The 15,042-nt window shown below is 48.0% G+C and overlaps 1 protein-coding gene and 2 long non-coding RNA genes across 3 annotated transcripts in view; 1 reads left to right on the top strand and 2 right to left on the bottom strand.

The window, feature by feature from the left end:
* Positions 1 to 10,973, bottom strand: part of LOC308591157 — a 46,949-nt gene extending 35,976 nt beyond the window's left edge. Inside the window, exon 1 of the long non-coding RNA XR_014010001.1 lies at positions 10,893 to 10,973. This is a non-coding gene — a long non-coding RNA (uncharacterized lncRNA). The remainder of the gene's footprint in view (positions 1 to 10,892) is intronic.
* A 144-nt stretch (positions 10,974 to 11,117) lies between these two features.
* On the top strand, positions 11,118 to 12,296 carry LOC308591159. Its single transcript, XR_014010005.1, has 2 exons — positions 11,118 to 11,412; positions 12,186 to 12,296. It is a non-coding gene; the product is annotated as an uncharacterized lncRNA (long non-coding RNA).
* An 869-nt stretch (positions 12,297 to 13,165) lies between these two features.
* LOC308591556 (maestro heat-like repeat family member 5) overlaps positions 13,166 to 15,042 on the bottom strand; it is a gene marked incomplete at its 5' end in the record, with an annotated part of 29,785 nt that continues 27,908 nt past the window's right edge. Inside the window, 2 exons of the mRNA XM_081202323.1 lie at positions 13,166 to 13,489; positions 14,927 to 14,992. Coding sequence (XP_081058449.1) covers positions 13,329 to 13,489; positions 14,927 to 14,992 — 227 coding nt within the window. The 3' untranslated portion in view covers positions 13,166 to 13,328. The remainder of the gene's footprint in view (positions 13,490 to 14,926; positions 14,993 to 15,042) is intronic.

Here is a 15,042-nt window from a genome sequence, read left to right as displayed (position 1 = left end):
TTCAAGATGGCGGATGTGGCCGCGGGGCCGGGGCCGGAAGCAGCTGCTCGTTGGAGTAAGGATCGTATCCTTCCCTCAGGAGGGGCTCGCGGGGGGGGGGCGGCGTGGCGGGAGGAGAAGGAAAAGCGGGAGGGGGGGTCTAATTTGACGGCGGGCCGATAATAAACGGTGGCAAAGGCTGCCGTGGTTCCTGAGCATGTGCAGAGAGCCGCCTCCGTTGCCTCAGGAAAGAAGCCCCGCCGAGTGCGGAGCCAGGCCCGGGGGTTACGGGGAAGCCCCCACTCCCAGGGCGGGGGGACCTTGGCCTTCCAGCCTCTCTCTCTCTCGCCCCTCGCCCTACTCTGCAGGGCTGTTGTGAGGGGCCGGGGAGCGTCACTTGAGGGAGAGAGAGAGTGCTGAACATTGCTGCTTCGTATTCTAGTACAAATGCTGCTGTCAGTATGTTAAATTCCCCCATAGCTCCTTCGAAGTCTCCATTCCGTGCACAGCGTAGCAACCCAAATAGTCGCGCTGAGCGGAGACTTGAACTCGGGGCTTCCCGGCTTCCCCCGTCAACTCTGAGCTGCTGCAGCTGATTTCAGCTTTTCTTTGTGGTTCCCTTTGGTGGAAGTTTTGGTAACTTTGGTGGCTGCCGTCATGGGGAAGACAGGGCCCTTGAGGTTTCTGTATGTCTTGAGGGACGTGTCCTGTTTATGATATCGTCTGCCTCCATAGCCTCTCCCCTTCACCAAGTGACCCCATGTCTCGTGACCCTGCAAAACAGACCCATAGCCTATTTGCCACTCCCTCCTAGCGCCCTTTCCATCCTTGGCAGCAGCATTAGGCGTCCCACTCGCAGCAGAAACAACTGAGGGTCCCAGGCACCAAATGGTCATACATATAGAGCTAGAAATGGAGGCTGAGACTTCCAGGCTCCCAGAGGCAAAGTTAGTGGTTTTAGAGACTTTGCATCACAGTTCGGCCAAAGAAGGCTATCCCTCACTAGGTAGCTCGGTTGGTTAGAGCGTGGTGCTGATAATGCCAGGGTTGCAGGTTTGATCATAAGGGCCATCTTCATTTTCTTGCATTTCAGGGTGGAAGAAGTAAGGGAACTTTCTCTAATTGCCCTGTGAAGAGTATAGGAACAAGGCAGCAAAAATTAGTCTTGTCCTCCTCTCTACTCCTCTCCCTGGTCTTTGGTTCTGTGTTGTGATTGTCAACTTCATAATTGTAAAAGAAATGGTAGGGAGAAGGATAAGCTAGTTGCTCATGGAATTATAAAACTTTATTAAGTACCTTCAAAGCCATTAAAAATCTGTTTGGTATACAAAATAATTGAGCTCATTCTTATAAAAATGTTGAGAATAGTCAGGCAGCTGATGTGATAACTGGGGTCTATAAAAAGACTATTAATCTTTGGTCTATGGTGTAACCATGCAGGACTCTTTGAACCAAGCATTCGGCCCCTGTCTCCTGACGGGAAGAGGAAGTCCAAGGTGCAGGGTTCTTGGTGTTGGGCAGGGTTATCCTTGGGCCTTCTCAAGTCTGGGCTGGTTTGTTTTTGTTCATCAAGAGTTTTTCCTTGCTTCCCATAACCTGTGAATAACTGCGTGTCCAGTACACTCCCTCTGTGCAAAACTTCTGCTGTGTTTCTCAGCGCAGGCTTTAGTCAGGAGCTATCTTAAGCAGTATGCAGAGTTGCAGTGTTGCCTCTGTGTGAGAAAGAGTAAGGAAGAGTCCACAAGCTGTTCTCTTTTTAACAGTGTTTACTTACAAGCAATAAATCCATCAGAACTTGGAGGCATTCTCTGTGCCGGAGAACAAGACATGCTCTGTGTCTCAGCATCTCTCAGCGTAAAAACTGAAAGTAACTCACGGACAAAGAACTGACGCAGCTTCCTGAACGAAGCTCCAGCCCCAGATACAGGACACCACTAGGGGTTAACCCTTTAACCACCATACTCCACAAATATCTCATCTTATACACGAAAAAGCAGGGCAAGTTCTTTGTCAGGGGGCTTCTTGACTGTTGCGATGAGCAGATGCATGCCGTATCTGAACAGGGATCATAGAACTGTAGCGTTTGAAGGGACCTGCGGGGTCACCTAGTCCAACCCCCAGCAATGCAGAACAGAACAGGGGCAGCCACCTGGAAGTCCCTGCTCCATGTTACAGCCTCTTAAAAAGGAGGGGTGGGGTGGGTGGGACTTGCGCCCAGAGATCAAGGAAACCAAGAGAGACCCCGGCCTCGGATGACACAGGCCTTGCCAAGGGGAACCCAAAGGGGATCTGGGTCTGCCTACTCACCTGGGAACACTGGCCCAGAATCCTCAGGGCTCTTCTTTTTCTCCAGGTACTGCTGCTGCCTGGAGTCCTGTCTGCTGCTGACTGGCTGGACAGTGCTGGTCTGACGCTGGACCAGGTCTGGGAAGACTACTGTAGGGGCCTGAGATTTCCTCCTGGCCTCCGCAGGTGACTGGGAAGGTTTCACCAGCATGGGCAAGAGCTGGGAGGTTCTCTGGCCAGCCGGGTCGTGGGTGGCACTTTGTTGCAGACTAGATGACGGGGCCTCCACCTTGTCCCGCTGCCCCTGGTTGCTCTCCTGGATGTTTTCATTACTTTCCTGGTCCTTCTTTTTCAGGCCCTGGATCTTCTTCAGGAAGGAGGTCATCCTGCAAGAGAGGAAATGGCCCCCTGGTTGGTTTGCTCACTTGGAGCCCCTTTGGACAGAAGGGCATCTGAAGAGCAACTCAGCAAAAAGAACTCGCCATGAGGTCTGGATAAGTAACTAGCCTGACTCTAGACCCAGGTCTTTTAACGTAACCAGGTCTGCTAGTGACTCTTGGCATCACATCGCAGTCGGCCATAGATGAACGATATTCCACTTTATGTCCTTTACTCCAGAAACAGATTCGGAAACGATAAACAGGATTTTCAAGGGGGCAGGTGTACCCTGCAAAGGAAGAGATATTAATAGTCTACAACTCATCCCGCACCTCAACATCGGAGGAAGAACAGGTCTTAATAATAATAATAATAATAATAATAATAATTTATTATTTGTACCCTGCCCATCTGGCTGGGTTTCCTCAGCCACTCTGGGCGGCTTCCATAGAAACCAAAAAACACTAAAATATCATACATTAAAAACTTCCCTGAACAGGGCTGCCTTAAGATGTCTTCTGAATGTCAGGTAGTTGTTTATCGTTTTGACATCTGATGGGAGGGCATTCCACAGGGCGGGCGCCACTACCGAAAAGGCCCTTTGCCTGGTTCCCTGTAGCTTTGCTTCTCGCAATGAGGGAACTGCCAGAAGGCCCTCGGCGCTGGACCTCAGCGTCCGGGCAGAACGATGGGGGTGGAGACGCTCCTTCAGGTATACTGGGCCGAGGCCATTTAGGGCTTTAAAGGTCAACACCAGCACTTTGAATTGTGCTCGGAAAAGTACTGGGAGCCAATGTAGGTCTTTCAAGGATGTTCAAATGTGTTTTTTTTCCCCCTGCCACACTTGCCATTCTCCCCTCCTGCCCCCTTTGAGAAACACTGCTCTCAGGGGTGTTGGGCATGTCCCCACCGATTATTCTCCCTCTGTTAAACTGGGCCTGTAATGATGAACTGAAGAATCAGGGGAAACTCACCTGCTGTTGGGTCCTGCTTTGAAGAGCACCCTCCGTGTGTGCGACGCACCCTTCCTTTCGATGCTGCCGCTCTGATAGCTGTTAGTTTAGGAGGCACGAGTTTTCAGGGCATGTAATCCAGGGCAGCAGAGAACCGGACATAGCAATGACATCAGGCAGCAGGCAGGCAGCTCAAGAAGAAAAGCGATGCAAACCTGGAAAGAGCTGGCTCCGCGGATGCAAAGTTATAGATGCAGCAGGGCAAGGGGTCAGTCTTGACATAGGCCGACAAGAATGCTGAGGGGGAGAGATGATAGGGCTCTCAGACAACAGCTGGATACTGCAGGCCTGTTTCTGTCCATCGGGGCCAAGCAAAGTATAGGAGAAAGACAAATGTTGGAAGTGATATAATGGACAAGAGGGCCAGCTGCACATCAAGGCTTGTTTGTTTATTAAATTTGTACACTGCCCTGCACTCATAGGTCTCAGAGTGGATCACAATATAAAACCACAGTATGAAGAACACAAAATACATAATAAAAATAGGAACAAAAACGTAATAGTATAGTAATAGTGTTTCCAATAACACCCCCCCCCTTGTTTGCTGGCCAGCACACTCCACAAAAGAAGGATGCCCTCCAGATGTTGGGAAATGATTGTAGTTTAATGGTAGAACATCTGCATTACACGCAGAAAGTCCCAGGTTCAATCTCCATCATTTGCAGATAGAGAGCTTCCCTACCTGAAACCCTGGAGAAGGCTCACAGAACATGGTCCCTTTGGCTCACAGAACATGGTGCCCTTTGAAGAATCTCAGCTTGCTTGCTTGCTTTTTGCTCACATTCTTCATGAACTAAAATCCATTCACTTATCTTCTGCCAATACGTTTAAAATTAAACTTTTGAAATACATTTTAGCTTCTTGCGCCCACATACTCTCATCTACCAGGTTCAGATTAGAGATCTCACTTTTGGAGCCTTGAAGATGTTAGAATCATAGAACTGCAGAGTTGGAAGGAATCCTAAGGGTCATCTAGCCCAGCCCCCTGAAATGCAGGAAAATGAAGGTGGCCCTTATGAGGATCAAATCTGTAACCTTGGCATTATCAGCACCACGCTCTAACCAACCAAGGTAACTAGTGCAGGATGGCCGCCTTTTGTAGAACTGCGATATGAGGTCTCCAAGATCCAACTCACTTTGCCTCTGGGACCCTGGAGGTCTGAGCCTCCATTTCTAGCTTGATACAGAAGTAGGACAATTTCCTGCTGCGAGTGGGATGCCTAATTCTGGTGCCAAGGATGGAAAGGACGCTGGGAGGGAGTGACGAACAGGCTATGGGTCTGTTTTGCAGGGTCACCAGGGTTCCCTTCACTTGGTGAAGGGGAGAGGCTATGGAGGCAGACGATATCATAAACAGGACACGTCCCCCAAGACATACAGAAACCTCAAGGGCCCTGTCTTCCCCATGCATAAACAGGACACCTCAAGGGCCATGCAATATATGTCTCCCACCCACCACCAGCCCCGTCTTCCCTATGACGGCAGCCACCAAAGTTTCCAAAACTTCCACCAAAGGGAACCACAAAGAAAAGCTGAAATCAGCTGTAGCAGCTCAGAGTTGACGGGGGAAGCCGGGAAGCCCCGAATTCAAGTCTCCCTTCAGCGGGACTATTTGGGTTGCTACGCTGTGAGACTTCGAGGGAGCTATGGGGGAATTTAACATACTAGCATTTGTACTGGAACACGAAGCAGCCCTGTTCAGCACTCTCTCTCTCCCTCAAGCGACGCTCCCCGGCCCCTCACAACAGCCCTGCAGAGTAGGGCGAGGGGCGAGAGAGAGAGAGGCTGGCAGGCCAAGGTCCCCCCGCCCTGGGAGTGGGGGCTTCCCCATAACCCCTGGGCCTGGCTCCGCACTCAGCGGGGCTCGTTTCCTGAGGCAACGGAGGCGGCTCTCTGCACATGCTCAGGAACCACGGCAGCCTTTGCCACCGTTTATCATCGGCCCGCCGTCAAATTAGCCCCCCCACGCTTTCCCTTCCCCTTCTGCCCCCCCCCCCGCGAGCCCCTCCTGAGGTAAAGAGACGGTCCTTATGTTGGGAAACTGCCAGGGAGATATTGTCCATCATGACCCCAAGCCGGCTGCCGGACGTCCATCGATCTCCCGTAGATAGGCAGACCCAGCAGTTAGCGACACGAAGCCGTTCTGGAAATAGATTGCCACATTCCAGAGCTTGTGCACACTGTTCTTTATCAGCAGAAAACACAGCCAAAAGTTGCACCGCAGAAGAGCATAATTTACAGACTTTATTTAGCGTTGAACAGAACAAAGAAAGACATGACCGTTCTGTGTCAGCGTCTCTGACCGACTGAAATCTAAAGGAATAGCAAACATAAACATCCTATGAACAGGACATGCGCAGACTCTGTTACTTACAAAGCCTGCTCCCTTTTAAGGTGGAACGGAAATATCCTAACATCCTCCCCCTTTCCGTGTAACCTGTAGTACCTGTGGTTCAACCCAATTGCAACCTTTGTGTGTAAACCTTAAGTTGTTCTCTGTTAACAACCTTAGACAACAGATCAGCAGGAATTTTATTTCCTGCCATGTAGGACACCCGAATCAGTCCTTTTTGAATACACTCTCTTGCACGATGTAGCTTAATCTGCAAGTACTTGGTCCTTTGCTTGCAACTCTCGGAGTTCAGCAAAGCCAAACACGATCTATTGTCTTGATACACTTGTACAGGACATTTCACAGAAACCCCGATGTCCTTAAACAGTTGCATCAACCATTCACAATCCATGAGTGAAAATGACAGAGCATTGAGTTCTGCTTCACAGGAACTTAGGCTCACTGTTGTCTGCTTCTTGCACAACCAGTCAAACAGGCAGTGGTTGTACATGTAGCATACTCCAGAAGTGCTTGTACCATCTGTGGTGTCACTTCCAAAACTTGCATCAGCAAAGATTTCAAGACCTCCAGTCTTCTGACTGGTGAACCTCAGCCTGTAGTGCATAGTCCCTTTCAAATAGCGGGCTATGCGCTTCAGAGCTTTCCAATCCTGAATCGTAGGATTGTTGGCATGTCTGCTAAGCAGATTACAGCTTACAGCTATGTCAGGTCTTGAACATCTGGCAATGAAATTCAGCTTGCCTAGAATGCATCTGTATAGCGTTGTGTCAGAAAACGCTTCAGCAGTACTGTCTACCTGGTAACCTGTCACCATCGGTGTGTCTGCTGGGTTTGCATCAACCAAATTCAACCTGGTTAATACATCAGCAATTTTCTGTGTTTGATGTACCAGAAAATTACCTGCTTGGTCCTTCTCCACCTGCAGAGAAAGATAGTTGGATACCTCACCAAGATCCTTCATGTCAAAGTGCTCCTTCAGCTGAGCTAGGGTGCTTTGGTAAAAAGCCTGATTCTTCCAAAACATCAGAAGATCATCAACAAAACATAAACAATACAGTTTGTTTTGCCCCTCCTCCTTGACAAACACACATGGATCAGCTTTGCCCTGGTGAAAACCTAGAGAAAGCAGTGTTTCAGTGAGTTTTGTGTTCCAACACCTGGCACTCTGCTTAAGACCATATAAGGATTTCCGCAGTTTACAGACCATTCCCTTCTGTATCTGCATCCCATCAGGTGGAAGCATGAACAGCTCCTCGTTCAAAATCCTGTACAAAAAAGCTGTATTAATGTCATGATGGGAAACATGCAGTTTCTCCTCCGCAGCAATCTTGAGCACCAGCCGAATGCTCTCATATTTGACTGTGGGTAAGTAGGTCTCGTGGTAATCCTGTCCTGGTACCTGTGAAAAACCTCTGGCAACCAATCTGGCTTTGTGTCTGACTACCTTGCCATTCTGGTCTGTCTTGGCCTTGAAGACCCATTTGCTGCCAACCAGTCTCATTCCTGGGATTACCGGTACCAGTTCCCAAGTTTGGTTCCTGTTTAAGGAATCAACTTCAGCCTTCATGGCATTAAGCCAAGGCTCAGCATCTTTAGAGGTTAACTCCTGAACCTCTTTGAAGCTTGAAGGTTCCCATACCTTCTCTGAGCTACTAAGAACAGCAGTTGCTGTCTTAGCAAACTCATCAGCATACCTCTTTGGAGGTCTGCCCTTGGTCGCCCTTTCAGACCTACGTACTAGACGCAAGTCTTCTGGACTCATCTCCTCTTTCTTAGGAGAAAAATGACCAATGGTGAACAGTGGTTCTTCCAGTTCATTGTCAGATGCATCAGATGGTCTGACTGAGGCCTTTGCGCTCTTGTAGTCTGCTGTGTCATCACTGTCACTGACACCAGCAGCAGCGCCGCCCACTGAACTGGAATCCGAACTCTGATCATCCTCATCATCATCCTCATCATCATCATCATCAGCAGCAGCAGCAGCAGCTTTCTCAGCTTTAGCTGCTTGCTTGACATCACCTTCATCCTCCTCTGGGTAACTCTGGAAAATTCCCACATTTCCCCCCCCACTTAGGATTGTACTCAACACTCCTTGTGAACTTAATGGACTTAGAGTTAGTCATCCATACCCTGTATGCACCTTTTTCGTACCCCATGAACAAACCATGTGCCCCACGCTTCCCAAGCTTGTTGGTTTGTGGGGAGTGTACCCACATGTCAGAACCAAAGATTCTCATGTGTTTGGTGTTGGGTTTCTTGCCAAACATCTTCTCATAGGGAGTACAGCCAATGGGTGATGACAATCTGCGATTAAAGGAATAAACAAAATTCCCCAGAGCTTTGCCCCAAAACTTATCAGGGAGATTGGCATCATGCAACAAGGTTTTGATTCCTTGCAGCAATGTTTGATTTGCTCTCTCCGCAAGCCCATTCATCCATGGCGATCTGGGCGTTGACATGTCATGCTGGATTCCCTTCTCAGTCAGGAAAGCTTCAAACTGCTGAGAAGTGAACTCCCCGCCTCGATCGGTAAACAAAGAGGCAATACGTTTACCGTGCACATTCTCCAACCAAGCACAGAATGCCTTAAACTTCGGAAACGCTTGCGATTTCTGTTCGAGCAAAAACACATGAATGTACCTGGAAAAAGAATCAATTAGAATCATGAAGTACCTTGCTCCTCCTAAAGAGGGCGCAAGTGGCCCAACCAGGTCCGCATGCACTAGCTGGTAGGGTTTGGAAGCCTGCCTGCTAGACTCCTTGCCTTTTGGAGCAACCTTCACCTTGTTCTCTGCACAAGATACACATTTCATGTGAAATTTACAGGGTTTGATGTTCAAACCTTCAACCACCTCTGGCATCTTGGCCAGTGCCTTCCAAGAGAGGTGACAAAACCTTCGATGTGCATCGTGAATGCAACCTGCATGAAGAACTTTGTTAGTTTGTGCAACACAACAAGAATCAGCATTAGATACAACAGCAGTGTCGTCATAAGTTATATGGAACAAACCATCCATAAACTTTGCATGCAAATAGTCCTCTTTGCCTTTACTGATGACACAGACGCTCCTCTTGAAGGAAATCTGAAAACCACGCCCAGTAAGCTGTGGGACACTGAGCAAGTTGCTTGCAGCTCCTGGAACAAAAAGTACATTACTGATGGTAGTGTGCAGACTTGCAAGTTTCACAGTCCCTTCTCCTGCGATTTGCAACGTCCTTCCATCAGCCAGGTGGATCTCACCTTCTTGAGGTGTGAAGGAGATAAACAGGTGGCGATCCTTCGAAATATGGCGGCTGGCACCTGAATCGACAATAAACCTGCCTTTGGCTGTTGGAGCAGTCTTTACAGCAAGCAAACCCTTGTTTTCCACCGGTGTGGGCTTTTGCAGCTTGCCCCCCTGCTCCTGGCCAGCAGACGTGCCTTTAGCCTTTGGTGAAGCTGTGCCAGCGAACATAGCCTTGTTTTTCCCTGGCGCAGGCTTTCCACCCCTCTTCTGCTTCGGGCCACCTGCAGGCTTTTTCCTCTGTTTATTTCCAGTCTTTGGACAAAACTTCTGAGTATGACCTTGGTTCCCACAGTTCCAGCACTTCACAGCTGCCAACGCTTTGGCTCCCCCTGGAGGCTGGAATGCTGTCCCACATTGCTCCCCCTGAAGCGCACAAGCCGACTCAGTTGCATTCCTTCTATCGTATTCATTTTGCAAAGTTGCCAAGACCTTTGTAGCAGTGAGGTCTTGCGCAGGGAGGGTCGCCAGCTGACTTGCCACGGCATGATAGCTTTCATCCAGGGAGTCCAGGATGAGAATAGCAAACAGTGACTCAGGCATATTGAAACCTCTCTGAGCCAATTCCTGTCTGAGATGCTGCAACTGTAAAACGTGGGCTCTAAGATCTTCCCCTGGCTCCAAACGCTTCCTGTACAGCTTTCTGAAATAAAGCAACACAGACCCAGCCTCTTGTCGGAGATGACAGGCTCTTAGCCCGTCCCACATCTCACGGGCAGTTGCCTTGCCAGCCAAGGTGATTAACTCTTCAGGAGCTACTGAGAGCAAAATTATTCCCATGGCTCTCGAATCCTGTGCTTTCCACTCATCTGTCACAGGGGCTGGGGGGTTCTCAGAAACGGTATTCCACACTCCAAGCCTTCTCATCTGGCCCTCACAGTACCTTGCCCAGGTCTGATAGTTGTGGCCATTCAGCTTTAGTGGACACGGAGCAGTTTCTGAGGACTGTAAGAGATCCATCTCAGCTTTTTACTTGAGCCGTGAGCCCTTTATGCCTTCAAAGACTTCGTATCTCGGCAGCTCATTAATCACGAACTCTCTGGCTCGGCTCCCAGGCCAATTAAGCCCTCCGGAGATCAAAGACTCCTTCCGAGGTAAAACAGAAAAGCCTCCCTTTCTTTTGCTTTTCCCACATCATACCTCTCAAACGCAGTCTGTTACAGTTTTACTCTCCTGTAGGTGCTGTGAATCTGGGTCTGAAACCTTGTTGTTGGGAAACTGCCAGGGAGATATTGTCCATCATGGCCCCAAGCCGGCTGTCGGACGTCCATCGATCTCCCGTAGACAGGCAGACCCAGCAGTTAGCGACACGAAGCCGTTCTGGAAATAGATTGCCACATTCCAGAGCTTGTGCACACTGTTCTTTATCAGCAGAAAACACAGCCAAAAGTTGCACCGCAGAAGAGCATAATTTACAGACTTTATTTAGCGTTGAACAGAACAAAGAAAGACATGACCGTTCTGTGTCAGCGTCTCTGACCGACTGAAATCGAAAGGAATAGCAAACATAAACATCCTGTGAACAGGACATGCGCAGACTCTGTTACTTACAAAGCCTGCTCCCTTTTAAGGTGGAACGGAAATATCCTAACACCTTACTCCAACTAGCAGCCACGTCCGCCACCTTGAAGCAACCGCCAACCCCAACGTCTCTCCGCCCAGCCACGCCCCCGCGCCTGACTCTCAGCTCTCATTGGCTGACGGGGAACGGGGTTCGCCCAAATACGGAGTCGGAGGAGCCGGCCAATGGGGAGGACTCAGAATGGGCGGTGGGAGAAAGGGAGGAGGGGCCGACTCTCCCATTGCCTTCTGGGACTCGTAGTGCCTGCTCTCCATTCCTCCCCCCCTACAGAACGGCCATCGAAAGGAACTGAATGAAACGGAGGACTGCGATTCCCGAAAGCCACCGCGGCGGGGCTTTAGAGCTACGGGTCGTGAGAGGAGTCAAAAAACGCCCACCTGCTGCTGTCCCTGCGCGTACAGGTGTGCAGGTGGTCAGGGGCTGATGCGGGAGGGAGGAGGAAGAGGATGAGGGAGAAGGCCCTGCGCAGCGGGAGCAGCTCCAGCAGCACCAAGCCCTACCTGGAGAAGCTCACCCTGGGGGTGACCCGCATCCTAGGTAAGGTGGAGGTGGCATGCCTGGTTGCCATGGAAACGGCCAAGGGATGGAGCCATAAAGAGTCTCCTTCCCTTTCTTGTTCATTGCATTGCGCTTCTCTCTCACAACAGCCAGGCAGGGACTGCCTGCCCAGCACCCCAAATTTCTAAATTCCTTTTTATCTCTTTCCAGGTTTCCCCATAATTATCTTTAAATATATTAACATTATTAGTTGTCAACCTATTCCCAAATATTTAACCTTTTTATGTATATTTATCTGTTTCATCTGTTCTAACTCCTTTTTATCCTGCTCCATAACAGTTTTCACTAACGGCTGGGTCTTGTTTTTATTCAGTTTAAAACCCGATACCTGTCCAAATTCCTGTTTTTTCCCTAATACTTTCGGTAATGATTTTTTACGATCTTCAACCATTATTGCAAAGTCGTCCGCTAATGCTTTCAATTTATATGCTTTATTTCCTACTTTTATTCCTCTTGTGGTTTCTTTTGCTCTTATATTCCTCATCGGGACCTCTAGCACTAAAATAAACAATAATGGTGACAAGGGGCAACCTTATCTTGTTCTTTTCAAGATCTTACATTACTCAGTAATAACATAGTCCACAATTAATCTTGCTTGTTGTTCTGAATAGATAGCATCTATTCCTCTTCTAAATGTCTCCCCAAACTTCATCTTTCTAGTATCTTATTCATAAATGCCTAAGAGATATTATCAAATGCCTTTCAGTGTCAATGAACATCAAGGACTCTTGTTTTTCATTTCTCACTTCCAGGTACTCTATAACATCAATTATATTCCTTATGTTGTCCTTCATCTGAAGTCCTGGGAGAAATCCTGCTTGATCATGATGTACTATTTCTAATAAATTCATTCTCTTTGCAAATATTTTGTAATCGTTTAATAACAAGATCTGCCTGTAGTTCCTAATCAATAATAAATCTGCCTCTTGCTTCGGGATTAATGTAATAAAAGCCTCTTTTAATGTCTCTGGTACCTTACCTACGTTTAGAATTTCATTTTGCTATGGTTGCACCAGAGAATTCTGTGGGGGTATTTTTGTAATATTTTGCTGTCAGGCTATCACGTCCTGGTGATTTCCTTGCTTTTGCTTGATTACGTGATTGCGTCCAAAATCTCCGACCAGCTCCTCTTCCTATGTTCCTAACCATTCAGACAATGTGTTAATTAAATACTCTTTTACATTCTCCTCCTCTTGCTCTGGGACTCCTCTAAAAAGTAAAATCATCTCCTGCTGCTTCATTTCCTAAGCAGCTATTGCATCCCAGCTTGTTTCCTGAGTGGCACAGACAGGTATGGGGTTAAGATTAAAACTGGCCAGGAAAACGCAAGGGTGTTTCAAAGAGGAACTGTTTCAATCAATCAACCAAGAGGTCTTAGAGTCCTGAATATTCCGAACCTTAATTTGCAGCAGACTGACAATGCATAGTCAAATTGACAGATATTACTGAAAATGATTGAAACATGTAGCTGTCTCAAGACTTCTGGAATGTGTCAGACCCCTTCCCAGCCCCCAATGTTTTCCCTTCCCTTTTTTTTCTTGGAGGAATTTAGGTATACTCTGTGTATGCAGGCATGTGGAAGGGATGCTACCCTTCTGAGTGTGATCAGCTCTCCATTGGATGGAGGGGACAGGGGAGAGAAAATCATCATATAAAAACAATGGCATTTGGAAAGGGAAAAGTTGAAGCGAAAAGGTTGATTCCTAGAGAGAAAGGCAGACCACACAGAAAGCAATGTCTAGAATCTTTTTTAAGTTCTCTACAAGTGCTCTCAATTCAAATGGAAGCCCAGCTGCCCTGCAGCTGCTCTTTGTGGCACCAGGAAAGCAAGAAGCACTGCTCCTGCTTGCCTGCCTTTTCTGAAGACCTCCTTCTGGGCAGGCCAATTCTCCATCTCACTGCCTTGCCGTGTTGTTTTTTAGCATGGACAGGAGATGTTGGCTGGGTACAATCTTTGGATTGATCCGACCGCCGCAGCGTCTAAATAGCTCCTCGCTGGCCGCCACCGCAGTGCTTGAGACAGCCACGTCCGAGTCACCCTGAAGGTCCAGGAGAGCTGCAATGGAAGGAGGAACATGAGAACCACAGCAGAGTCCTCCTGGATCAGGCCAATGTCCTGCGTCCTCTTCTCACAATGGACAACCAGATGCGCCCACAGGAAACCCATAAGTGGGACCCAAGCGCAAGAGCCCGGTTCCCTCCTGTGGCTTCCCGCAAATGGTGCCCAGAAGCATTTCTGCCTCCAACTGTGGAGGCAGAGCAGAGCCATTGTGGCTAGGAGCCACTGACAGCCTCTCCTCCAATCCTCCCTCAAAGCCATCCAAGTTGGTGGCCATCGCTCCCTCCTCTTGTAAGTTGCCCTAAGAACATGGTTATAAACCGCACATAGATATTTAAAAAGATAAATTCAAAATAGGGACAGGGCTACATCTTGTCAGGAGCGAATGCCTCTCATGATAAGGCCACAAGGAGCTGCCTGGAACAGAGTTAGGCCCATTAGGTTGCTGAGCTCAGTATTGTTTACGTGGAAGAGGTTTCCAGGACTGGCCGTTTTTTGATGTGGAGATGAGAATTGACACACACAGACACACAAACCCCTACCATTGGCTCTGCTGGCTTTGGCTGATGGGAGTTGTAGTCCCAACAACATATGGAGGGGGCTGATGTACAGGACAAGAGAATGGCAAAGCAATGGGGTTGCAATGGCAAAGAAAAGCAGCCTGGGAAGTGAGCTGGGCTCCCTGGGTAGCGCATGCCATTTTATGGGGTGAAATATGTTTAAAATATGTTTTTGGGTGTGAGGAATTAAAATCTGCGATTTTTTTGTGACTGAACAACATTTAGCATGGTAAGTCTATGTCTGATGAAGAAGCAGAAAAAACAGCTTTCGGAAAAACCAAAGAATTTTAACTTCTGAAGATGTAAGGTAATTACGTTAATACTGAAATAAAAATAACTAAGTTCCTAGCAATCGTTTATAATGATTTCTATGCAATTTTACACTCATTTCACTGACCAAGCAAAAGCAAATCATATGCATTTCACCCAGACAATATCTGAATTCCCAAGTCATGTTACAACATTTTAGCACCCCTCACTTTCTGAATTTGAAAATTGAAAAATTCAGCACGTCCTACTGTGACAATTCATTCTGCCTTGGCATTGCTAGGTCAATTAATGCCAGGTGTTAGAGAGAGAAACAAACACTGTTTCTGTTCAAGTCCAAGTGAACAGAAACAAAACTTTTGTTGTTAGGTCTAATCCAACTATATTACATTTTCCCAATGCAGTTTTTTGCCCAGCACAAACTCGTCAGATTTTCCGTCATGTTAGTGGCTAGAAGAACATGGGAATCACAATCCAGAAGGGAAAGGAGACTGCAGGGGCTGATAGTAACTAAAGTGAGATAATCTGGGATTAATGAGAGTGGAAAAAGTACTCCTGTGGTGAAAAGATCCCTGCAAGGAAAAGAGCCGGTTTGATCCTTACTCACCCAGATAAATGTCGTCAATTTGTTTGGTGCTCACCAAGTCAGGTTTCATGTACTGTGCATTGCACGCTAGACAGATCAATAGAAAACGATCAGTTCCTGCATTTGATACTTGGTCC

This window comes from Podarcis bocagei (assembly GCF_964188305.1).
Source record: "Podarcis bocagei genome assembly, chromosome: 7".
NCBI lineage: Eukaryota > Metazoa > Chordata > Lepidosauria > Squamata > Lacertidae > Podarcis > Podarcis bocagei.
This window is presented reverse-complemented; position numbering and strand designations above follow the sequence as displayed.